We start from the raw sequence: 26,027 nt of genomic DNA on the forward strand, positions 1-26,027 counted from the left end.
AGCACCCTACACCCCAACCTGAGCACCCTAAACCCCAACCTGAGCACCCTACAACCCAACCTGAGCACCCTAAACCCCAACCTGAGCACCCTAAACCCCAACCTGAGCACCCTACACCCCAATCTGAGCACCCTACACCCCAACCTGAGCACCCTGTTCTGCCCCCTCAGCTCCCTGCCCGTCTTCTGAAACCATGCCTTTACAAACATTATCTTTAATTATCCTCCTCCTCACCTTGACTTCCCTCCACAAAAATAAAGGAACCAGCTCTTGACCCCCCCTCTGCGATATGTGGTTGTCCCACCTAGCTGTCTTAAGATCAAATTGAATGTTATTTGTCACGAATACAACAACTGTGAAATGCTAACTTATAAAAATTGAGAAAACTCAATTTTCTTAAAACTGCACGAAGAAAATATTTACAAAATAAACTAAGGTTTAAAAAAGTAACAAAATAACAAAGAGGCTGTATTCTGGGGGGTACCAGTACTGAGTCAATGTGCAGGGGGTACAGGTTAATCGAGGTAACTTGTAAATGTAGGTGGGGGTCACGTGACAGTGCATAGATAATAAAGAGCAAGTAGCAGCGGTGTACAAAAGCGGGGTTGGGGAGGGGCGTTTGATTAATTGTTCATGGCTTGAGGGTAGCTGATGAAAGAGCGACTGCTAAATGATGACAATGTAAAATGTGCATTTGTTTAAATTTTGACCTTTATTTAACTAGGCAAGTCAGTTAAGAACAAATTCTTATTTTCAATGACGACCTACCGGGGAACAGTGGGTTAACTACCTTGTTCAGGGGGAGAACGACCATTTTTTTTTATATATAAAAAAAAAAAAAATCCTTGTCAATTCGGGGATTTGATCTTGCAACCTTTACTGGTTACAAGACCAACGCTCTAACCACTCGGCTACCTGCCCGTCATGCGTATGAAATAATCACAATGAGGCTTGAAATAATGGCTGAAAGTGAGTTATATTTGTCCATTTCATTATTACTTATCTGAATGAGACATACTTTATGCAGCGCATTAAAGTTCACTATTCATGTACGTTGTTGTTAGGTAATCATATGCTTGCAGATTCTCAATGTTATGGACTGTATAACTTTTGCCTTTAAAATAAAGCAGTTTGTTTTCACAATGGATAAAACAATCCTAAAGAAATCAAACTTTATGGTCAGCATGTGCCTCTTTTTTTATTCTCGCAAATATTTGTTCATCCTCGTCGCTTTATATATCTTCCAAGCAGCGAGTATTTATTTGTGTTATGATGTAGCCTAATGCATATGGGTCCTCCATAAAGATTCCTAGTGGAAATTCCCCCAAATGAATTGCTCTGTAAAATGCCGATGATGTTAATGAGGATTATGATAATTCATGACGACGATTAAAAAATAAAAGTGAAAAGTTACAAATAAAAGCATAGATCTCTCGGTAAATTCAACAACATGCCCCCACCACCCTCTCTCATGTATGCAGTCCATTGTCATTTGGTGGTGGAGGGATGGGGGGGGGGGGGGGGGGGGGATTCTTGGACCCGAGGCAGCCAGTAGCACTAGCACGATGACGTAATCAACATTTTTTCCCCTCCTCACTCATTGAGGGGGGCTCGATAAATCTGTCTCGGGCGCCCGTGTAGGCGTGTTTCTCGCACCGGGTGAAAATGGATTGTATTCGTTTTGGGAACCGGGCTGCCTCCCGGGCGTTGAGTCATACATGCTGTGTTCAAAAACAACTGGCAACTCGGGAAAAATACGAGGTCAAATCATGACGTTAGTGATTTTCATTTCGGAATGTCTGAGCTCTGGAAAGAGACAGAGTTCTGGAGTTGGTTGACTGTTCAAATCGGTTTTTACCAGTTTGAGCTTGTTTTTTTTTAACCAGTGGTGAAAAAGTACTCAATTGTCATACTTGAGTAAAAGTAAAATATACCTTAATAGATAATTACTCAATTAAAAGTCACCCAGTAAAATACTACTTGAGCAAAAGTCTAAAAGTATTTGGTTTTAAATATACTTAAGTATCAAAAGTAAATGGATTTGCTAAAATGTACTTAAGTATCAAAAGTAAAAGTATACATAATTTCAAATTCCTTATATTAAGCAAACCAGACGGCACTATTTGATTTGGTATTTTATCTAGTTAGCCAGGGGCACACTCCAACACTCAGACAGTGTGTTTAGTGAGTCCTCCAGACCAGAGGCAGTAGGGAGGACCAGGGATGTTCTCTGTTTAGTGAGTCCCCCAGATCAGAGGCAGTAGGGAGGACCAGGGATGTTCTCTGTTTAGTGAGTCCTCCAGATCAGAGGCAGTAGGGAGGACCAGGGATGTTCTCTGTTTAGTGAGTCCCCCAGATCAGAGGCAGTAGGGATGACCAGCGATGTTCTCTGTTTAGTGAGTCCTCCAGATCAGAGGCAGTAGTGATGACCAGGGATGTTCTCTGTTTAGTGAGTCCTCCAGATCAGAGGCAGCAGTGGTCTAAAGGCACTGCATCCCAGTGCAAGAGGCATCACTACAGTCCCTGGTTTGAATCCAGACTATCACATCTGGCTGTGATTGGGAATCCTATAGGGCGGGCGCATAATTGGTCCAGCGTCTTCTGGATTTGGCCGGGGTAGGCCGTCATTTAAAAAAATAATTTGTTCTTATCTGACATTCCTAGAAAAATAAAAGTTAAATAAAATTACAAACAATTACTATTCTATTTGAGATGGGTGCTCATCCCTCACCACTTTTGCCCGTTCTTAGTCACGGGCCATAGACCGGTTTGCCACCGCTCAACATAATCGAATCCACCCATTCCCATTCACAGAGAACCCGGCTCGTCCACAGGACGTTCCGCCAGCTGTGAGACACGGTTCGGATGATGTCATTCACTTTCTTTCGAGCAGTTTTCACGAGACCGGAGGACACCGTTTTTTTTGTGTTGCGGTGAGAGATACGATTGGGAAGGGGAGGATATCTCGTCGAACGGACAGAGACAGAGGACGGTAGTTGACTACCTACGGCAAAACGACACGACTCTAACGGTTTGTCTGTGTGATGAGGGCCACATCATGCACCACTGATACCGTCTACGCTGTTGCTAGCTTTTCACCACACAGCTGACAAGCCAAAAGTGAACCGTAAAACAATACGTGAATCTATAGCCAGCTAGCTTTTATATACTATCTATTTTGCCATACAGACTTCAGTGGCCGCATTTGAGAGAAAAGTGAAATTAGGTGGCTCTCGACCTGGCTGACATTTCCGGATTCGAACACTCGTATATTCATCCTCCCAGCGGTGTTGTTTTAGCGTCTCAATATACACGCAATTGATCGCTATTTATGTGACAACGGAGGCAAGCAAAGTGAAACTAACGCTAACCATCATTTCATTTCCAGAGGGCCTATTTTTCTTGCTTTGGGAATAGAAATGGGCAGTGTTCAACAGTTCTGTAACTGTCTAGCTCGAGCTAGCTACTGTAGCAAGCTATCTCCGGTCGGGATCTAGTACCGTTATGTGCGTGCCTGTGGTCTTTACAGTCAAAAAGCGAAACATTCGTCGTTCACGTTTCGCTGCCTTGATATTTGATACAGTATTTTTTTCAACATCTACAATCGAGATACCCTTGGCTTTGGAACGGGTAGAATTCTTGGACCGATTTTTTTGTTTTGGCTGAGGCATGAGAGACATTCGATCCATCCTTCTATCCCGGTGCTCCATCCAATACGGCGCAGTGTGAGTAGCCCATCCGGGAAGCGCACATCAGCAGAATCGCATCCTATATGCACCTTTGGGGTGTCGGGGGGCTGAAGGTGCTACTATAACGTCGGAGCGGGAGGACGTTGCCTTCCCATCTCAGGATTAAACCATGGCCAATGAACCTGTTATCCTTAATGTGTATGATATGGTAAGATTGTGTGTTGGAAGTTTTCTGTGCATGGGAATCAATGTAACATACTAGCCTATTATTCATACACACACACACACACACACACACACACACACACACACACACACACACACACACACACACACACACACACACACACACACACAAGAATGGATATTGAGTCCCTTGATAGACAACCAGCCAGTAACAGTGTTGACCCCTCCTCCCTTCAGATATCTCCAGGCCAACAGTCACAGTGTTGGCCCTTCCTCCCTTAAGTTATCTCCAGGCCAGCAGTCACAGTGTTGGCCCCTCCTCCATTCAGATATCTCCAGGCCAGCAGTCACAGTGTTGGCCCCTCCTCCCTTCAGATATCTCCAGGCAAGCAGTCACAGTGTTGGCCCCTCCTCCCCTCAGATATCTCCAGGCCAGCAGTCACAGTGTTGGCCCCTCCTCCCCTCAGATATCTCCAGGCCAGCAGTCACAGTGTTGGCCCTTCCTCCCCTCAGATATCTCCAGGCCAGCAGTCACAGTGTTGGCCCCTCCTCCCCTCAGATATCTCCAGGCCAGCAGTCACAGTGTTGGCCCTTCCTCCCCTCAGATATCTCCAGGCCAGCAGTCACAGTCTTGGCCCTTCCTCCCCTCAGATATCTCCAGGCCAACAGTCACAGTGTTGGCCCCTCCTCCCCTCAGATATCTCCAGGCCAGCAGTCACAGTGTTGGCCCCTCCTCCCCTCAGATATCTCCAGGCCAGCAGTCACAGTGTTGGCCCCTCCTCCCCTCAGATATATCCAGGCCAGCAGTCACAGTGTTGGCCCTTCCTCCCCTCAGATATCTCCAGGCCAGCAGTCACAGTGTTGGCCCCTCCTCCCCTCAGATGTCTCCAGGCCAGCAGTCACAGTGTTGGCCCTTCCTCCCCTCAGTTATCTCCAGGCCAGCAGTCAAAGTGTTGGCCCCTCCTCCCTTCAGATATCTCCAGGCCAGCAGTCACAGATGAGGATGTCTGAAAGTGACAGTGCTCAAACACCTAATTAAATCCCACTGTTTAAAAAAAAAACTTCATTTAACTAGGCAAGTCAGTTAAGAACTAATTCTTATTTTCAATGACAGCCTAGGAAAAACTGCCTTGTTCAGGGGCAGAACGACAGATTTTTACCTTGTCAGCTTGGGGATTCAATCTTGCAACCTTTGCTAGTCCAACGCTCTAACCACTAGGCTACCTTCCGCCCCACTGTAGCTCTGTTCTGCTGGGATGAGGGATGGGCTGGGACCAGAAATCGTCCCAGGCATTTCAAACACACTGGCTCAGTTGTTCTCATTAAGACTCCCACACCAGCAAAAATGTTTTCCCTAGAAGCACCCCTTATTAGCTGAAACGCTAGCCCGCCCGACTAGCATCACTACTCTGGACGGTTCTAACCTAGATTACGTGGACAACTACAAATACCTAGGTGTCTGGTTAGACTGTAAACTCTCCTTCCAGACTCACATCAAACATCTCCAATCCAAAATCAAATCTAGAATCGGCTTTCTATTTCGCAACAAAGCCTCCTTCACTCACGCTGCCAAACTTACCCTAGTAAAACTGACTATCCTACCGATCCTCGACTTCGGCAATGTCATCTACAAAATAGCTTCCAATACTCTTCTCAGCAAATTGCATGCAGTCTATCACAGTGCCATCCGTTTTGTCACCAAAGCACCTTATACCACCCACCACTGCGACCGGTACGCTCTAGTCGACTGGCCCTCGCAACATATTAGTCACCAGACCCACTGGCTCCAGGTCATCTATAAGTCTATGCTAGGTAAAGCTCCGCCTAATCTCAGCTCACTGGTCACCATAGCAACACCCACCCATAGCACACGCTCCAGCAGGTATATTTCACTGGTCATCCCCAAAGCCAACACCTCCTTTGGCCGCCTCTCCTTACAGTTCTCTGCTGCCAGTGACTGAAACTAATTGCAAAAATCGCTGAAGCTGGAGACTTACATTTCCCTCACCAACTTTAAACATCTGCTATCTGAGCAGCTAACCGATCACTGCAGCTGTACGTAGGCCATCTGTAAATAGCCCACCCAATCTACCTACCTCATCCCCATATTGTTTTTATTTACTTTGCTGCTCTTTTGCACACCAGTATCACTACTTACACACACACCAGTATCACTACTTACACACACACCAGTATCACTACTTACACACCAGTATCACTACTTACACACCAGTATCACTACTTACACACCATCATCTGCTCATCATCATCTGCTCATCTATAACTTCAGTGTTAATCTGCTAAATTGTAATTACTTCGCTACTATGGCCTATTTATTGCCTCACCTCCTCATGCCATTTGCACACACTGTATATAGACTTTCTTTTTTCTCTATTGTGTTATTGACTGTATGTTTGTTTATTCCATGTGTAACTCTGTGTTGTTGTTTCTGTCGCACTGTTTTGCTTTATCTTGGCCAGGTCACAGTTGTAAATGAGAACTTGTTCTCAACCAGCCTACCAGGTTAAATAATTATATATATTTTTAAATCATTATAATTTTGCGTAAAACACCTAATTTAGTCCCACTGGGCTAAAGACTGACTAGCCCATCAGCCAGCCCATTTCCTGTCTAGGACCAAGTCATTGGCTGTAAAACTACAGGTCATGCAAGGGCTGCGTGTCACAACCCCAGAAAGATCGCCATGACGACTCAGCCTGAATATAATTCCCTTGCTTTGTCCATCGCTACATACATTGTCTTTAGCTGCCCTCCTAGAAGTCAAAACGAGGGGCGTTGTTCAAAACAAATGAATCAGTGATTGGATTGTCTCTAACCAATCAGAGTATGAAAGTTAATAACATCATCATGTAGCCTCTTGCCCAACCTATCAGATTCTGAGACCATTCAGAACTGTCCGAATGTGTTCGCATTCTAGATATCGTAGGGGGAGGTAAATCCAGACTCATGGTGAATCCAGACTCATGGTGAATCCAGACTCATGGTGAATCCAGACTCATGGTGAATCCAGACTCATGGTGAATCCAGACTCATGGTGAATCCAGACTCATGGTTAATCCAGACTCATGGTGAATCCAGACTCATGGTGAATCCAGACTCATGGTTAATCCAGACTCATGGTTAATCCAGACTCATGGTGAATCCAGACTCATGGTGAATCCAGACTCATGGTTAATCCAGACTCATGGTGAATCCAGACTCATGGTTAATCCAGACTCATGGTGAATCCAGACTCATGGTGAATCCAGACTCATGGCGAATCCAGACTCATGGTGAATCCAGACTCATGGTGAATCCACTCATGGTGAATCCAGACTCATGGGGAATCCAGACTCATGGTGAATCCAGACTCATGGTGAATCCAGACTCATGGTTAATCCAGACTCATGGTGAATCCAGACTCATGGTTAATCCAGACTCATGGTGAATCCAGACTCATGGTGAATCCAGACTCGTGGTGGAGAAGAAACAACAGTTTGGCTGGGTGATGTGGATGGGTAGCCAGGCAACCAGCAAGAGTGATCATGGCTTAGATTGAGAGTCATAGGCTTCATCCCAATTTTCTTCCCTTTGTGTGAACTATAACCAGAATGGATTGGTGGAGATGATATACAATTTAGTCATTCAGCAGACGCTCTTATCCAGAGAGACTTACAGTAGTGAGTCATTTAGCAGACTGTCACATCCCTCTGAAGGAGGAGACCAAGGCGCAGCGTGGTAAGCGTACATTCTTCTTTAATTAAAGCAAGAACACTGAACAAACTAACAAAACAACAAAATGAACCGTGATGCAAATATGAGTAGTGCGGACAGGCAACTAAACATAGAATAAGAACCCACAAATAACCTATGGGAAATGGCTACCTAAAGATGGTCCCCAATCAGAGACAACGATAAACAGCTGCCTCTGATTGGGAACCAATTCAGGCAACCATAGACCTACATATACCTAGACATACTAAAACCCCATAGATAAACAAAACCCCCTAGACAATACAAAAACTAACATACCCTTGTCACACCCTGACCTGACCAAAATACTAAAGAAAACAAAGATAACTAAGGTCAGGGCGTGACACAGACTCTCTCATCCAGAGAGACTTACAGTATAGAGTCCATACATTTTCATGCTTTTTTCATTCCGGTCCCCCTTGGGAATCGAACCGAACTTTATAAAAAAACATTTGATTGGTTGATTGATTGATTGAAGACTCCCTTCAGCCGTTTTTTAAATCCAAGTGCACACTTGGGAAGAAGGGTAAAGATCTGTACTCTGAATGACTGTAATCTCTGAATGACTGTAATCTCTGAATGGCTGTAATCTCTGAATGACTGTAATCTCTGAATTACTGTAATCTCTGCAGTAACCAGGTTTCCATCCAACCGTTTAAATGCAGATGAATTTACCCGACGCATTTAAAAAGTCATGGGGCTTAACGGAAACAGGAAATGGCGACAGATGGTGGGATCTTTTTTTTTGTGTCTGTGAGAATTAATTTGTGGTGTGTGCGAATTTTGATATAATAACCATCATATGGAAGTAAACTAGGAGTCAGTCGACTTGATCATATGTTGTGTGGTCGCCCCACTACGACTAGTTTATTAGGCTACACATGAAATGAGTTGTGAACTTCACAGGGTGCTTGATGCTCCTGTCCAGTAAATATCGAGGGTGTTATTCTGGTGACATGATGATCGATGCTTGGCTGCCATTTGACAAGTAATACAATTGGTCTTGTCCATAATAGTGTCATCATTTAGACTAGCCTACCCATCATTTAGACTAGCCTACCCAGCATCAATATCCTGTCCACGAGCATCAATATCCTGTCCACAAGCATCAATATCCTGTCCATGAGCATCAATATCCTGTCCAACAAGATCAATATCCTGTCCATGAGCATCAATATCCTGTCCACGAGCGTCAATATCCTGTCCACTAGCGTTAACAAATATCCTGTCCACGAGCATCAATATCCTGTCCACGAGCATCAATATCCTGTCCACGAGCGTCAATATCCTGTCCACTAGCGTTAATAAATATCCTGTCCACGAGCATCAATATCCTGTTCGCGAGCATCAATATCCTGTCCACGAGCGTCAATATCCTGTCCGTGAGGAGGAAAGAAAGGACCTCAATTTGCCACATGTGCTGAGTAGGACGATCTGTATTACATTACGACAGCCACTTACCCTGCATTCAGGGGAAGCCACGTCATCTAGCCACTTACCCTGCATTCAGTGGAAGCCACGTCATCTAGCCACTTACCCTGCATTCAGGGGAAGCCACGTCATCTAGCCACTTACCCTGCATTCAGGGGAAGCCACGTCATCTAGCCACTTACCCTGCATTCAGGGGAAGCCACGTCATCTAGCCACTTACCCTGCATTCAGTGGAAGCCACGTCATCTAGCCACTTACCCTGCATTCAGGGGAAGCCACGTCATCTAGCCACTTACCCTGCATTCAGGGGAAGCCACGTCATCTAGCCACTTACCCTGCATTCAGTGGAAGCCACGTCATCTAGCCACTTACCCTGCATTCAGTGGAAGCCACATCATCTAGCCACTTACCCTGCATTCAGTGGAAGCCACGTCCTAATGGAGATCATCTAGCCACTTACCCTGCATTCAGGGGAAGCCACATCATCTAGCCACTTACCCTGCATTCAGGGGAAGCCACGTCATCTAGCCACTTACCCTGCATTCAGTGGAAGCCACGTCATCTAGCCACTTACCCTGCATTCAGTGGAAGCCACATCATCTAGCCACTTACCCTGCATTCAGTGGAAGCCACGTCATCTAGCCACTTACCCTGCATTCAGTGGAAGCCACGTCCTAATGGAGATCATCTAGCCACTTACCCTGCATTCAGTGGAAGCCATGTCATCTAGCCACTTACCCTGCATTCAGTGGAAGCCATGTCATCTAGCCACTTACCCTGCATTCAGTGGAAGCCATGTCATCTAGCCACTTACCCTGCATTCAGTAGAAGCCAGATCATCTAGCCACTTACCCTGCATTCAGTGGAAGCCATGTCATCTAGCCACTTACCCTGCATTCAGTGGAAGCCATGTCATCTAGCCACTTACCCTGCATTCAGTGGAAGCCATGTCATCTAGCCACTTACCCTGCATTCAGTGGAAGCCATGTCATCTAGCCACTTACCCTGCATTCAGTGGAAGCCATGTCATCTAGCCACTTACCCTGCATTCAGTGGAAGCCATGTCATCTAGCCACTTACCCTGCATTCAGTGGAAGCCATGTCATCTAGCCACTTACCCTGCATTCAGTGGAAGCCATGTCATCTAGCCACTTACCCTGCATTCAGTGGAAGCCATGTCATCTAGCCACTTACCCTGCATTCAGTGGAAGCCATGTCATCTAGCCACTTACCCTGCATTCAGTGGAAGCCATGTCATCTAGCCACTTACCCTGCATTCAGTGGAAGCCATGTCATCTAGCCACTTACCCTGCATTCAGTGGAAGCCATGTCATCTAGCCACTTACCCTGCATTCAGTAGAAGCCAGATCATCTAGCCACTTACCCTGCATTCAGGGGAAGCCACGTCATCTAGCCACTTACCCTGCATTCAGTAGAAGCCAGATCATCTAGCCACTTACCCTGCATTCAGTAGAAGCCATGTCACCTAGCCACTTACCCTGCATTCAGTAGAAGCCACGTCATCTAGCCACTTACCCTGCATTCAGGGGAAGCCATGTCATCTAGCCACTTACCCTGCATTCAGTGGAAGCCAGATCATCTAGCCACTTACCCTGCATTCAGTGGAAGCCATGTCATCTAGCCACTTACCCTGCATTCAGTGGAAGCCATGTCATCTAGCCACTTACCCTGCATTCAGTGGAAGCCATGTCATCTAGCCACTTACCCTGCATTCAGTAGAAGCCACGTCATCTAGCCACTTACCCTGCATTCAGGGGAAGCCATGTCATCTAGCCACTTACCCTGCATTCAGTGGAAGCCATGTCATAATGGAGATGTATGATAGGTTTGTATGCACTTAACAAACTAAACCCTGGTGTATGGAGCTGATCAATACCATAAATAGTCTCCAGATATGTTGTACTACGATCTACTCTGTATCCCTGGGAGAATGAATCAATTGAAAAAGAGCATTCCAACCTTTCCAGGATACTGTATCTAATTGTTTAAAACCACTTCTCTCTCTCTCTGTCTCTGTCTCTGTCTCTGTCTCTCTCTCTCTGTCTGTCTCTCTTTCTCACTCTCTCTCTCTCTCTCTCTCTCTCTCTCTCTCCCTGTCTCTCTCTCTCTCTCTCTCTCTCTGTGTGTGTCTCCCTCTCTCTGTCTTGCTCTCTCTCTCTGTATCTCTCTCTGTCTCTGTCTGTCTGTCTCTCTCTCTCTCTCTCTGTGTGTGTGTGTCTCTCTCTCCTCTCTGTGTGTGTGTCTCTCTCTCTCTGTCTCTCTCTCTCTCTCTGTCTTGCTCTCTCTCTCTGTCTCTCTGTATCTCTCTCTCGTTCTAGTACTGGATCAACGAGTACACTTCCACTCTGGGTGTTGGAGTCTACCACTCAGGCATTGAGATCTATGGCCGAGGTACAGAGGAAGAGCTTCACTACTTTCTCATTCCCTCACTTATTCATTGTGTTGTTGGCAAAATGGAGAGGAAATGTGGAATGTTTCTCTCCACAGCTTCTATTCCATAGAGATTCTGTAACACAGCTTCTATTCCATAGAGATTATGTAACACAGCTTCTATTCCATAGATATTCTATAACACAGCTTCTATTATATAGAGATTCTATAACACAGCTTCTATTCCATAGATATTCTATAACACAGCTTCTATTCTATAGAGATTCTATAACACAGCTTCTATTCCATAGAGATTCTATAACACAGCTTCTATTATATAGAGATTCTATAACACAGCTTCTATTCCATAGAGATTCTATAACACAGCTTCTATTCTATAGAGATTCTATAACACAGCTTCTATTCCATAGATATTCTATAACACAGCTTCTTTTCCATAGAGATTCTATAACACAGCTTCTATTCTCACACCACACAATATCTTCTCACATCGCACGATATCGTCTCATACCGCACGATTGCACGATATCGTCTCACCTTCAGTTTGCCACACGGTTCATGTACCTTTGTTGGAAAGCAAGGTGGAGACAGCCATCATTTTTTCTCATGCCCGTATCATGAGCTGTCTCAATGAAGATAGCACATTTACCAAGTGTGTTCCTTATTCCTCCTCTTTACTACAGAGTTTGCATATGGGGGCCACCCGTATCCCTTCAGTGGCATATTTGAAATCAATCCTGGAAACGCCACTGAATTAGGAGAGACCTTCAAGTTCAAGTGAGTTTACATTAAAACACACACACACACACACACACACACACACACACACACACACACACACACGGGTACACAAAGTGCCTAATCACATAAAGAAGTGGTGAATGGCCGCTATTTCATGACAGCAACAGGAAATCAAAGACTGTCTTTGTTTACAGTAGTGATGTGAAGACAACATTACCCTGTATCCCAAATTGCACCCCATTCCCTTTTTGACCAAGGCCCATAAAGACAACATTTGGGAAGCAGACATGCAATTTGGGACACATACATGCAATTTGGGACGGAGACATGCAATTTGGGACGGAGACATGCAATTTGGGACGGAGACATGCAATTTGGGACACAGACATGCAATTTGGGACGGGAGACATGCAATTTGGGACACAGACATGCAATTTGGGACGGGAGACATGCAATTTGAGAGACAGACATGCAATTTGGGACACAGACATGCAATTTGGGACGGGAGACATGCAATTTGGGACACAGACATGCAATTTGGGACGGGAGATATGCAATTTGGGACGGAGACGTGTCCTACTGAGCAGTGGCCTTGTATTCATTCATTGTATCGTGATGGTTGGTGTTTGGGACGAGAGTCACCGATACCAGTTTTTATACAGGGATAGAATAACACTACATGCACCCAATTACCACCTTTAATTTAGCTCTTTTATTAGGATCCCCATTAGCTGTTGCTAATGATTACAAAACATATTTTTTCTAACACAGGGAGGCCATCGCTTTAGGCACAACAGACTTTGCTGTGGAGGATATGGATAAAATCATGGAGGAGCTGGGGAGGGATTTCAAGGGCAACTCTTACCATCTAATGCACAAGAACTGCAACCACTTCTCATCCTCGCTGTCTGAGGTCAGTTTCTGTTTCATCACCGTTTCATTACAGAGGATTACTGTTTGATTTATACATGATATTGACATTTATTGTGAACGATCTGATAGAGCCATTACTGTCAATAGGAACATTGCCTATTGACAGTCATACAAATTTTGGCGGAGTATGTTTTTTTTAACTTGCCAATTGAAAAAACATGTTTGTTTTTCGTTCTTATTCCAGCTGTTGTGTGGGCGTGAGATCCCTCGCTGGGTGAACCGCCTGGCCTACTTCAGCTCCTGCGTGCCCTTCCTCCAGACCTGCCTCCCTAAGGAGTGGCTGACCCCCGCTGCCCTCCAGAGCCACATCAGCATGGGACTCCACAAGGAGGAGCGGGAGGCCGGGGAGTCCAGCGACGAGGACCCCAACTCAGCCTCCGGGACCGCTGGGGCGGGCACCGGATCCTCACACAGCTGTCGCCATACACGAGTCTGAACCAATGACTGTATAGGTCTGAAGAGAACAGCCAATAGGACTCTCTCAATTACCTTTGACCTTCGAACCCTGGACCAGAAGGTCACCAGGTCCCCTCTGCAGGGGATGTAGTGATGTAATATCTGTGGGCCTGACTGAATAACCACCTGACCTCATAGTACCACCCTCTGAGAACAGAGACGAGGACGACGGATGATTAGTTAGCCTGGTAGGACGGGGCCGGGGGTCCTGCAAAACCTACAGATCCTTAGATCCTTTCCCTGGTTTTCTCCCTTTTCGCTATGGTAGATATATTCTGGAGGGGGGATTTGTTATAGGTTTGTTGACAAACTAACTCAGAGCATGGCATGGCTCTTTTAGATTGACCACAGCTACACGATGTACTGTAGGTCTGGGCTACTTTCTGGTCATTTCTCTTCTTCCATGAACTTTTAAACTTTCGTCAGCCTTCATCCCCGATCCACCCTGATTCTCTTCTTGCAGAGCTCCTTCTATTGTAGAGTAAACGGATATCAGACACCACAAAGATACATCTAAACGTACGTCCCAAATGGCACCCTATTCCCTATATATAGTGCACTACTTTAGACCAGAGCCCTATGGAACCCTATTCCCTAAATATAGTGCACTACTTTAGACCAGAGCCCTATGGAACCCTATTCCCTAAATATAGTGCACTACTTTAGACCAGAGCCCTATGGAACCCTATTCCCTATATATAGTGCACTACTTTAGACCAGAGCCCTATGGAACCCTATTCCCTATTTATAGTGCACTATTTTAGACCAGAGCCCTATGGAACCCTATTCCCTATATAGTGCACCATTTTTTGTTGTTGTTGCAAGGGCCCTCATGGCTCTGGTCAAAATAAGTGCCCAATCCAGGGCATAGGGTTTCATTTGGGACGACGCCTGAGACTACTGGTATTGTGACGTTAGCAGGATGTTACTTGCTGCTCACTTCAAGAGGTACTTAACCTCCTTACTTGGGCCTTCAGTCTTAACTTGAAAGATGTTTTGCTTTGTTTGTTTGTGTGTGTGTGTGTGTGTGTGTGGGGGGGGGGGGGGGGGGGGGGGGGTGTTCATATTCTGGCCATTTTCTGGACGTTGTAGTGCACTATAGTGATATGAACCTGATATATATAGTGATATGTGCTCTGTTTAGAAGGAGTAATTAATTACATGTGGGATTTAAACCAGCACATTTCTGTTAAATGTCATTCTTAACTGAAAATGATGTGCCAAGAGCAAAGGATTGGACAAAAGTGAAGACATGGAAATTAGTTTTGGACCATATTGATTTCAATGATTACATTTTATCGTATTAGTATTATATATTTGGGTGTTATTTGTCTATTTCATGATCTCATGTATTGTTTAACAAGACATTGCCCCCCCCCCCCCCCCCCCCCCCCCCCTACATATAATTAGCTATTTACTACCATCATGTGATGAATAACACTGGCACATGTCTCATTTATACACTTATTCAATGGGAACCATTCAATCTTTCATCAGGAGATAAAACCTGATCAAGAAATCTCAACCCTTGTGACCGATCAGTCGGCGCACAACATAAGAAATCTCAGCAGTGAAAGTGAAACTCATAGTTGTTGAATCACAGTTTTCTGTTCATACAACTCCTATTGTCTTGACCCCTCCTCCCCAGAGAGTGATTGAGTAGGTGAGGGGTCTGGAGGCCCGTCGAGGAAGGGGGGGGGGGGGGGGGGGGGGGTGTTACATTTAGGGCATTGTGTGAAGGAAAAAGGTTTTGTTGTTGTTGTGAGATGTCTTTTGATTGGCTATGTCTCTTAATGTGTTGGAGGTGATCCCTGAAACAACAGGGAGGAAGTTGTCTTTCTACTATAATATTGTGTTGATCCTACTGGTCAGTCAGTTGATCCTACCGGTCAGTCAGTTGATCCTACCAGTCAGTCAGTTGTCCTACTGGTCAGTCAGTTGTCCTACTGGTCAGTCAGTTGTCCTACTGGTCAGTCAGTTGTCCTACCAGTCAGTCAATTATCCTACTGGTCAGTCAGTTGTCCTACTGGTCAGTCAGTTGTCCTACTGGTCAGTCAGTTGATCCTACCAGTCAGTCAGTTGATCCTACCAGTCAGTCAGTTGTCCTACTGGTCAGTCAGTTGTCCTACTGGTCAGTCAGTTGTCCTACTGGTCAGTCAGTTGATCCTACCAGTCAGTCAATTATCCTACCAGTCAGCCAGTTGACCTACCAGTCAGTCAATTATCCTACCAGTCAGCCAGTTGTCCTACCAGTCAGTCAATTATCCTACCAGTCAGCCAGTTGTCCTACCAGTCAGCAAGTCTTGGACTAGAGTATTACACTGACTACCATCCTATCAAACAATATCAATAATGCTGTTTCCAGATGAGACAGACGTTAGGCTACATGTTATTCTGTTCTGTCCCTGCATTATATTACAGCTGCTCTGGTAGAGTCAATAGTATCCATTCTGAAGCCCAGTCCATTGCATTCCGTACATAAGTCTTTCTGGAGGACAATATTGTCCTTTCTTTCTCTTCTCCTCCTTGGTTTACTGTCTGTCTGTCTGTCTGCCTCCAGCCATCCGTATCCCATCCCCCTCTCAGGAAGGAAATCACATGACCTGTTGTTTGTTACACCGGTGTCTCATTATTATACATCATCTCCATGACAACTGGGCAAAATAAAAAAACTATATTTATTTGTTTATATACTTATTTTTTTAAATCATCTATATATTTAAAAAAAAAATTTAATGTGTAGTGTCATCTATGTTGTTTTGTTTTGTTTTTTAATTCAGGAAGATTTTTTTTTTTTTGTCATCTTGAAATTGAAATGGGTTCCGTAAAGGTCAGTATTCCATGCTCTATATTGAAATAATTTTTGGTACTTTCTGCAGAGAAGACCTTTTCTATTGTATTATGTATGTGCTTTACCGAATTGTAAGACGATGCCACAAATGTTAAGGATGGTAATAGAGTAAAGATACAAGAATAGCAGTAATATGTTGTCCTGTCCTTGAGTTTGGCCACACCGTCTGAACACCATTGAATGGGAGGAAAATCTTATTTTGAGTTCAGTCAGATGAGATGTCCAGCAGGATGTTGGGAAATGTGTCATAAAGATCTGGCTATTTTGTATGTACATTTTCAGTACATTTTTGTTCAGAGATGTTTAGAGTGCAGGAGCAAAGATTTTTGTTATAACTAACCCAAGATAGACCACAGCATGTCGTTTCCTCTGGGAGTAAATTACTCATAGTGGGCAGAACAAGCAAGAAGGTGGGCAGAGCTAAATACGAGCCAGTGAGAGCCTATTGGCTCGTTCTAGCATTGATTTGCATATTTCCGATAGGGAACGCCTAATTTGAAGTGCGCCTGTGCAATAACTCAATTTGCGCTTGCTCTCCTAAACGCAATTTTTTAAAACTTTGGCCAAGGGTGAAGTCTAGAAAACTTAGTCCAGTCTGTTCGTATCATATTCTAGTTATGAACACTGTTTTGAGATCAAATATTTAATCGATGAGAACATTAGCAGAATATTGGCCATAAACCATCTCGCTTTCATCTTCTACCACTGGCGGCCACTTGGTTTCCTCTCACCACCAAATGTTGAAAAATCAACCGGATGCTTCACATTTATACATCCGGTGAAATATCTGTCTCATTGTTATATCTGTGGCATGGGTCTTGTGGAACGTTTTTTGATAGGTCTGCAGGACTGGAACACGCCCACCACCCTTGGTGCTGATGAACATCCGGTTTCCTCATCTTTCTCTCACTCGGAGTCGCCATTTTGATACACATCAACCAAGCAAGCACACTACCAGAAGTAACGAAGACAACGGCAAGGGTGAGGTTCAAATTTCGATAATTGTAAATGTCGTCAGTAGACTTGCACAAATATTTTGGCGAATCAATAATGTTAATGATTCATATTTTGTCCCGAGTGCTAAGCTAGTAATGCAGCTAAACTAGCTAGAGTAGCGAAAAGGCAACTGCACGACATGTTAACGTTAGCTAGCTAATAACGTACGTAGCCGACGAAACTGCGATTATTTTTGTGGACGGGCTGGATCTCCGATGTAACATACAATGACGTTAAAAAAAATAAAAAAATATCCCAACTACTGTTTTCAGCGCCCAGAGAATAGCACCACTAACACAACATTTTTTTCGTATAATTGCGGCCTTTTCGTCGGGTTGTAAATGCCGCGTTCAAGACAACTGGGAACTCGTGGAAACACGAACTGCGACCGGATAGCTAGCGACTGACGTTAGCTTACTAACGTATACACATGATCAAGATTGTGTTTTAATTCATATTAAACGGTATGTAGTTTATTCGTTTAGCGTATATGTGAAACTGTATACGTTGCCGAACCCCGACTAGACGGCTATCTGGCTATTACTAACCAGCATTAAGTCTAATTAACTTGGCTAAAGTGCACTTTTAGTATTGATAACTCTTAGCTAACGTTAGCTAGTTAGCACACACTGATCTGGGCCTTGTCGGCAACCTACGTGTTTGGGGGTTAAATGTTGTGTTAATCACCAAGTCAACTTTTTGTTGTTTTTTCAGATAACTATGAGTGGATGTCGAGTGTTTATCGGTCGTTTGAGCCCTCATGCTCGTGAGCGGGACGTGGAGAAGTTCTTCAAAGGTTATGGAAGGATCCGGGAAGTAAATTTGAAGAACGGATTCGGCTTTGTGGTAAGTCGGCCTTGCCTCGTGTCTTGATCAAACACCTATTGTGAATGTTTTGTTTGTTGATTAGTTAACCCCCCCCTCTCTCGTTAATCAGGAGTTTGACGACCACAGAGACGCTGATGATGCAGTTTACGAGCTGAATGGCAAGGAACTCTGTAGTGAAAGGTAATGGTTTGGATACACATTGAGCAAAGTCTCAAGAAAGATAAATTGCAACATGTTATGTTTGGACATTTAATACACATGGGCAGTGTTGGAAGAAGTACACAATTTTCATACTTGAGTAGAATAAAAATGACTTGTGAAAGTCACCCAGTAAAATACCTATTTGAGTAAGTCTTAAAATGATTTTGTTTTAAATGTACTTGCATATTAAAAGTATAAATAATTTAAAATGTCTCATTAAGTAAACCAGACAACACTTTATTTGTATTTATTTACCAACTATGCATTTGTGTTTTAGTGAGTCTGTTATATCAGAGGCAGTAGAGATGAACAGGGATGTTCCATTCTAAGTGTGTGAATTTGACCCTTCTCCTGTCCTGCTAAGCATTCGAAATGTAACAAGTACTTTTGGGTGTCAGGGGAAAATGAATGGAGTAAAAAGTACATTATTTCCATTAGGAGTGAAATAAGTTGTCAAAAATATAAAAGGCAAAGTACAAATACTAAAAAAAAAAACAACTACTAAGGTTAAAATGTGTTGAAGGACTAAAGTAAACAACTGGGTTGTTCCATCCAGAAAGCCCAAGGCACCTCAGATTGTTCTGATGTCATTTCTGGAGTTGGAAATAGATTTCCCGTAACATTATTTTGTTGAAGTGTAATTTGATCACAGAGGATTTAAGTGAATTGATTGCACTATAATTGTTCATGTATAGGATTAATGATTAGGATGATGATTAGCCAACAACAAGCTACACGCGCCGCCTCATAAATTGCAAGGGCAGCGGCATAAATTAGACCGTTTCTCTGGCTACTGTACCATGTCACGTTCGAATCTGGACGGACAAGTCCGTTTGAACACGACACAATCGGATCCGACACATTATTTAAAATTCTGGATCTACTAAAACCTTCAATGACCCCCTCCCCCCCGTTCAGAGACGTTAATCAGATAATACAAATAGATTACGTAGGATGAAGAAAGTATTTTTGTCATTTCTACAGGCCTGTTATAAGTGTCTGTCTGGTCTTTTTTAATTTGTATTAATAGGGTGACTATAGAGCATGCTCGCTCCAGAAGAGGGAGGGGTGGTGGACCCGGGATGGGCGGCGGAGGAGGAGGAGGAGGACGTTTCTCTCCTCGTTTCAGCAGCTACCGCCAGGGGTCTGGTGATCGCCGCGGTGGAGGTGGCGGAGGCTCCAGGTATACAGACCCACACCGCTTCATTTTCAACCTTCTCACCTGCAGCAGAATGGAGTTTTAGTCTGTGTGATTTTAGTTCCCCCTTTCATCGCTCGGAGACATTGACCTTCCTTGGTGGCTCCGTGTGCAGAAGTAGCATGTCTTACTCGTATTGAACATACCAACTGAATAATTAGGAGGAGGAGTAATTTCCCCGGTGTGATTAGAATACATTGTGACCCTGTCTTGATCCGATGCTGTACATTCATGCATTATATCTATTGACCTGTGGCTTCATTTAATGTCAGGCTCCTTTCAAAACCTTTCAGTCCTAATAGTAACGGGTCACCCTGTGTTTAACTTTTCCCTGCCTTCCTGCAGTAGGTATGGTCCTCCAGTGCGCACTGAGCACAGAATCATCGTGGAGAACCTGTCGTCGCGCATCAGTTGGCAGGTGAGGGGTTAAACCCGTCTGCTTCAGACCATTACTATGTACTGATACTGCTTTTTTTTCCCCCTTATAAGCTGTATTCTTATTGAAAACATGTTTTTCTTTGATTTATTACCAAAGGACACGGCTATATGCTCAAAAGTCCATTAGGGTAGACAGAATGGCAAGGCCCCTTTTTGGATTCAGAAATTCATTGTTTTATTTATTGACTTAGTTTTTACTGTTTCTTTCAACAATAAATTAATAAAATATATATAAGCACTTATACCAGAAGGTAAATCTAACCAATCACATCGTAGTTTTATTTTAACAGCTTATTCTTATTCTGGTTATTAGTTTATAATGGAGTTGCATGCACAACCTCCTTGGAGGTGTTATGTGCATAGCGCCCTCTGCTGGTTGTGTTTTCAATAGTGTCCATTTGGTGCCTCTCCTTACACGCAGTTGCCGCTGGTCTAAATCTTGGCTGGGCCCCGTAGCGGGTGAAAGGGGTCTAGCGCAGGATAGCCTTAGGATGGTCCCTCGTAAAGCCCCAGTCTGGAGGTTCTGTGGTCTGGTCTGGTGGAAACCCCCCCCCCCCCACCCGAATGCAGCCAGCCTGTTACTCCCTCAACCCACTCCACGTTCCCTACACTCTCCCGTTTGGTTCTTTTATCTGTTGCTGATGGAGCTGGGTGTGTTGACAGTTGGGCACACTGCACACCCTCTTCCTTCGTTCCTTCCCCTACTTGATCTCTGGTGGTCCTTTACTTGTGGAGGCTGGCCGGAGTCCGGGTCTGTCAAGGCTGAGGGAGGTCGTTTCTCAAGGGCTTAACACTGTGACTGCATTGGTTCCCATTGGTCCTCTATTTGGACACGTGGCTCTTTGCTAATGTCTTCCTGGGTATGGAACGGTAAGTAACATATAACTCATGTGATTGGGTTTAAGGGTTGGGAGGAACAGGAAGTAGAAAGTCCTATACCTTAGTCTTAATGGGAAAACTTGTGGAAAATTTATGCTAGGCCAATTAATAGGTTACCGAACGAACCCCTTGATCAAAACGGGTCATGATGAAATGAAAATACTTATAATCTCCATAGACTTGATATTTAGTTTAGCGACGCCCCCTAAAAACCACTATAGTTGCCACTAACCGACAACATGTCCAAGACACGACGCCTCAAAGGATTTGTCGCGTCTCACCATCTTCCTATTTGACTAACAAACCTGAAATACAATTCCAGGAAACTAAGTAGTGTTTCAGGTTTCTCCTTTTTTAAGTGAAATGGTTAGCTGTGAAGCCATGGCAGTGGCTCGTCACTTATTTAAACGCCCCTCGTCTGAAAATGTCAGAACATCACATTGTAACTGTGTTTTGATGAGGTCAGTATTACAGGGGGGGAGGTTTACTGTCGTGTTGCTTTACTGATTTTCTCTCTTGCCCCAGGGTCAGAGTTCTCTCAGCTACGTTCGTGTGTTGGTCTGTCACTGACTCATGTATGCTTCACCACAGGACCTGAAAGATCTCATGAGGAAAGTTGGAGAGGTCACCTTTGTGGATGCCCACCGAACCAACAAGAATGAAGGGTGAATTGTCAGGCACAAAATGGAAGGGCTAAAATGGGGGACGACTGTCCAATTTAGAAACGCTCTTGTTTTAATAAAACAAACACATGTGGTCTGCCCTGCTGCTCTTATGAAATGAGCTGTCAACTTCAATGTGATTTGACTCGACAGGGTGGTGGAGTTCGCGTCACACAGTGATATGAAGAACGCCCTTGATAAGCTGGACGGAACAGACTTGAATGGACGAAAGCTGAAGCTGTCTGAGGATCGCAAGAGCCGGTAGGCATCCCGTCTTCCAATTTTGTAGTGAAGTTGGATAAATACAAGATTGTGGGGTTTTCCGTTTGCATCTAGAATTGTGAGCCCAACCGTGTCTTGATGTTTGGGGGCAGTGTAGCTAGCTACAGAAATGTAGCTTCAAAGATTGGCCTGCAGCGTTGAGCACTACTACGGGACTTGAGATTGGAGTATAAAGGACTGGAATGCAACGGACTTGTGTAAATGTAATTAATTAAATTGTTCTCTTCCAACAGCCGCAGCAGGAGTCGTTCCCGTGGCTCTCGCAGCTACTCCCGGTCCCGTAGCCGTTCCCGGTCCCCCCGTTCCAAGTCCCCCAGCCGCAGCAGGAGCCGTAATCGCTCCAGGAGCCCCCGCTCTGCCAGCCGTACTCCGGAGAAGAAGCCTTCCTCAGGAGGAGGAGGAGGGGGCAGGGCTGCACATCGCTCCACTTCACGTTCCCCCTCCCGTTCCAAATCTCGTTCCCGTACCCCTCCCGCACGTTCCCGCTCCCCTGCCCCCCGTTCCCGTACCCCTCCCCCACGCTCCCGCTCCCCTGCCCCCCGTTCCCGTACCCCTCCCCCACGCTCCCGTTCTCCTGCCCCGGCCCGGAAGCCGTCCCGGTCTCGGTCCCCCTCGGTGGAGAGCCAGCACTGAGCCGCTCTGAGGGGAGCTGTTGAGGAATAGTCCAGTGGAAGGAGTAGAGACTCGTTGGAGTGGAACACTGATAAAGTTCTGTTTGTTCCATACCAATGAGTCTGTCCTCCCGATTTTTAAAAGTGACCACCAGTCTCCACTGGTGTAGTGGTATGTATGGACTGAAGGGAATGTCATGCTGGAACCGTGGCACCTGGCGTTGTGCCAGCCTGCCTGCCTGCCTGCTAGTGGGTTGTAAATGAAGAGGAGCCTTGCCTTGGGTGTAATGCCCTCTCTCCCACAATCTAATTTTAAAATCTGAGCTTTAGTCCTGGTTGGTTCAGTTCCTCTTGGCCCTGGACTGGTTATTTTATGATTATAGGTTGGATCCTGCGTCCCCCCAATTCAACTTCTAATTTAGTCTTTTATTGCTATCTGAATAATTAAAAATTTTTTCTTTCTTTTTTTTGTTAATGAAATGTACAGTGTGATTTGAGAGCTTTTGATTGGGTCGCTGTCCTGTTGAATATCTGTATCGTTGTCCCTGCAGGTTTGTAAGTCTCGTTGTGATTGATAAGTTGTATGAAATGTACAATTGTTTTGAAGTGAACTTTGTCTAATCAATACAATGTTGTTTTTTTCTTCCCTTGTTTTTGTCTTATCTGTGTTCCAATCCACACTCTAATTAATAGTTAAGTTAAAATGCCACCAAAATGATTTGGATGGGTGTTGTGAAGTAATTTTATCTACTATTAGGTTTTTGTTGCTTTTTAACGATGATTGAGTATACTGAATAAGCATTTTGCAAATTAAGTGATTTTTGTCTTTAAAAAAATATATATATATAAACATAAGACTACAATTGCGTAGTCTAAACCACCACTTCTAAGTGTGCATGCTTTGTTCATCTTGATGGGCGAGCCCCGAGTGTAGGTTTGGAATGTTCTGGTCATTTGACTCTTTCTGTTCAAAATGATTGAACAAAAAAAAAATTGTCCCTATTTACACGTGGCTCCAGAGATCGAATGTCCTTGGTTTTTCTGCTCGTCTACATTTTGTGATCTTAGAGCAGGGTCTGCATGTTGCTGCAAATAAAACTTTTTTTTTGGGGGGGGGCAAATGTATCTGATTTTTAAGGATAATGGTCCTGAAAAAAGGGTGTAAATTGGCATCTTATAGATCACATGGGGGGGGGGGGGGTGTGATCCTCAGCCTGAAATGTCCCCACTTCTGCTGCTGATTTTAGCTAGCTTTTGGTGTGGTGTAAGTGAAGACGGTCCCCTGAAGGGAGGGCGGTCATGTGCTTGCAGATGTCCTGTGTTCGATCCTCTGTGAGCAGACTGGAGGAATGGCTGGCTACCTGTTAAAAAAAAAACCTGTTGACCTTTTTACTAGGCAAGTCAATTTAAGAACAAATTCTTTACAATGGCGGCTTAACCCGGATGACGTTGGGCCAATTGACTCCCAGTGATGGCCTGGTGTGACAGGGTAGCCTAGTGGTTAGAGCGTTGTTCAAACCCCCGAGCTGACAATCTGTCGTTCTGCCCCTGAACAAGGCAGTTATCCCCCACTGTTCCCCAGTAGGCCGTCATTGAAAATACGAATTTTTTTCTTAACCGACTTGCCTAGTTTAAATAAAGGTAAAAAAAAAAAAATCCGGCCTGGATTCGAACCGGGGACTAGTGACGGCTCTATCACTGAGGTGCAGTGCCTTAGACCTCATTTTGCCGCCCGGCTAAGCAAGCAGCGTGACGTCCTTTTACAAATAGCTGAAACAGATCTGGGGACCACCGGGTTCATGTTCTTCTTTACAGCATGTACCGAGGAGAATGGAAGTTCTCAGCTGTCAAGTCAGTCTACGATTAAGCTTTCGTAGACTTGATCCTCACTGCTAATATTTTACTCTATAGATGTGTCAACAGCCAGATTTTCGTGCCACTAGGTGGCGTAATTGAACTAAGTGTAGACATGTGTTCAGTGATTACCACATGTTGATTGATCTGAAGTGATAATGGGTTCGACAGCTGTCCCCTCCAAATTGTTACTATAGTCATGTTACGGACAGTGAAAATGAATGACGTTGGGTTTGCCCTCATTTTGTCTGTGTGTAAAGCATAGAAACAGTATCACATATTGCCAAAGTTTTTTTAAAAATTTTTCACATTTATTGAAAATGAAATACAGATCTCATTTACTACAAAAATTCACACCCCCCGAGTCAGTACTTTGTAGAAGCACCTTTGTCGGTGATTACATCTTTGAGTCGTCTTTGAGTATTTCTGTATCAGCTTTGCACATCTGGATTTGGGGGTTTTCTACCGTTCGATGGGGAGTGGTGGTGAACAGCAATCTTCAAGTCTTTCCACGGACTTTAAATGAAATACAAGTCAGGGCTTTGGCTGGGCCACTCAAGGACTTTCACATTCTTGTTCTGAAGCCATTCCACCGTTGTGTTGGCTGTGTGCTTGGTGTCATTGTCCTGTAGGAATGTAAATCTTCGCCCCCAGTCTAAGGTCATTTGTGCTCTGAAGCAGGTCCTCATGATTTGTCTCCATTCATTGTTCCCTCTCCTTCCCAGTCTCCCGGCTGAAAAGCATCTCCATAGTATGACGTTGCCACCACCATGCCTCACGGTAGGGATGATGTTAAACCGGTGATGAACTGTCTGGTTATCTCGAGACATAGCACTTTGCTTTCAGGCCAAAGAACACATTTTATTTTTTTCTGTGTCAGACCACAATCTTTTCACTTGTGCCCTGATCACTTGTCTTTCACATGCCCTTTTTGGAAACTCCACGTGTGCTGTTGTACCTTTTACTCAGGAGTGGATTCCGTCTGCCCACTTCCATAAAGCCCAGATTGGTGAAGCGCTTTGGAGACTCTTGTCCTTCCGGCAGGATCTCCCATCTCAGCCAAGGAACTCTGTAGTTCTGTCAATTGGTTTTTGGTCACCTCCCTGACCAGAGGTGTAAAAATATTTTAAAGTACTACCTAAGTAGTTTTTTTTTGGGGGGGGGGTTATCTGTACTTCAATATTTATATTTAACTACTTTTACTTCACTTCCTAAAGAAAATATGTACTTTTTACTCCGTACAATTTCCCTGACACCTAAAAGTGCTCGTTACATTTTGAATGCTTAGTAGGACAGAAAAATGGTCCAATTCACACACAAAATCAAGGGAACGTCCCTGGTAAATCCCTACTGCCGCCTCTGATATGGCAGATATTCCCTAAACACATGCTTCATTTGTAAATTATGTCTGACCGTGCCCCCGTCTATCTGTACATTAAAAAAAAAAAAAAGTGCCGTCTGGTTTTCTGAATTTGAAGTTATTTATAATTGTGATACTTATGTTTATTTGAGCAATTACCTGTACTGGTTCTACTTAGGTACAGCATCTTCAGAAGGTATTCACACCCCTTGACCTTTTCCACATGTGGTGTTGCAGCCTGAATTTTAAAAAAATTATGCAATTTG

General features: G+C 44.4%; 2 protein-coding genes across 3 annotated transcripts; both read left to right on the forward strand.

Moving 5' to 3' along the window:
* The first annotated feature begins 2,791 nt into the window (after nucleotides 1-2,791).
* Nucleotides 2,792-14,247, forward strand: LOC110505970 (deubiquitinase DESI2). Its single transcript, XM_021585442.2, has 5 exons — nucleotides 2,792-3,897; nucleotides 11,399-11,471; nucleotides 12,155-12,248; nucleotides 12,984-13,125; nucleotides 13,330-14,247. Exons 1-5 carry the CDS (start codon nucleotides 3,859-3,861, stop codon nucleotides 13,579-13,581), a joined length of 600 nt encoding a protein of 199 aa, XP_021441117.2. The 5' UTR covers nucleotides 2,792-3,858; the 3' UTR covers nucleotides 13,582-14,247.
* A 3,028-nt stretch (nucleotides 14,248-17,275) lies between these two features.
* On the forward strand, nucleotides 17,276-23,427 carry LOC110505971 (serine/arginine-rich splicing factor 5). 2 transcript variants are annotated; one of them, XM_036962568.1, is made up of 8 exons: nucleotides 17,276-17,433; nucleotides 18,163-18,294; nucleotides 18,386-18,456; nucleotides 19,508-19,660; nucleotides 20,021-20,093; nucleotides 21,584-21,657; nucleotides 21,808-21,915; nucleotides 22,170-23,427. In XM_036962568.1, exons 2-8 carry the CDS (start codon nucleotides 18,169-18,171, stop codon nucleotides 22,567-22,569), a joined length of 1,005 nt encoding a protein of 334 aa, XP_036818463.1. In that variant the 5' UTR covers nucleotides 17,276-17,433; nucleotides 18,163-18,168; the 3' UTR covers nucleotides 22,570-23,427. The 2 variants fall into 2 exon arrangements, with proteins under 2 accessions (XP_036818463.1, XP_036818462.1); XM_036962567.1 differs by having other exon boundaries at nucleotides 17,337-17,450.
* Nucleotides 23,428-26,027: the final 2,600 nt, after the last annotated feature.

This window comes from Oncorhynchus mykiss, chromosome 25 (genome assembly GCF_013265735.2).
Source record: "Oncorhynchus mykiss isolate Arlee chromosome 25, USDA_OmykA_1.1, whole genome shotgun sequence".
Taxonomy (NCBI): Eukaryota; Metazoa; Chordata; class Actinopteri; order Salmoniformes; family Salmonidae; genus Oncorhynchus; species Oncorhynchus mykiss.

What these genes read in the sequence shown, in the direction of transcription:
- LOC110505970 (XM_021585442.2), top strand. Translation starts at nt 3,859, where the DNA reads ATGGCCAATGAACCTGTTATCCTTAATGTGTATGATATG. An exon ending in GGAGAGACCTTCAAGTTCAA is followed by an intron (nt 12,249 to 12,983) that starts GTGAGTTTACAT and finishes TTTCTAACACAG; the next exon opens with GGAGGCCATCGCTTTAGGCA. An exon ending in TCTCATCCTCGCTGTCTGAG is followed by an intron (nt 13,126 to 13,329) that starts GTCAGTTTCTGT and finishes TTCTTATTCCAG; the next exon opens with CTGTTGTGTGGGCGTGAGAT.
- LOC110505971 (XM_036962568.1), top strand. Translation starts at nt 18,169, where the DNA reads ATGAGTGGATGTCGAGTGTTTATCGGTCGTTTGAGCCCTCATGCTCGT. An exon ending in AGAACGGATTCGGCTTTGTG is followed by an intron (nt 18,295 to 18,385) that starts GTAAGTCGGCCT and finishes CTCGTTAATCAG; the next exon opens with GAGTTTGACGACCACAGAGA. An exon ending in GGAGGTGGCGGAGGCTCCAG is followed by an intron (nt 19,661 to 20,020) that starts GTATACAGACCC and finishes GCCTTCCTGCAG; the next exon opens with TAGGTATGGTCCTCCAGTGC.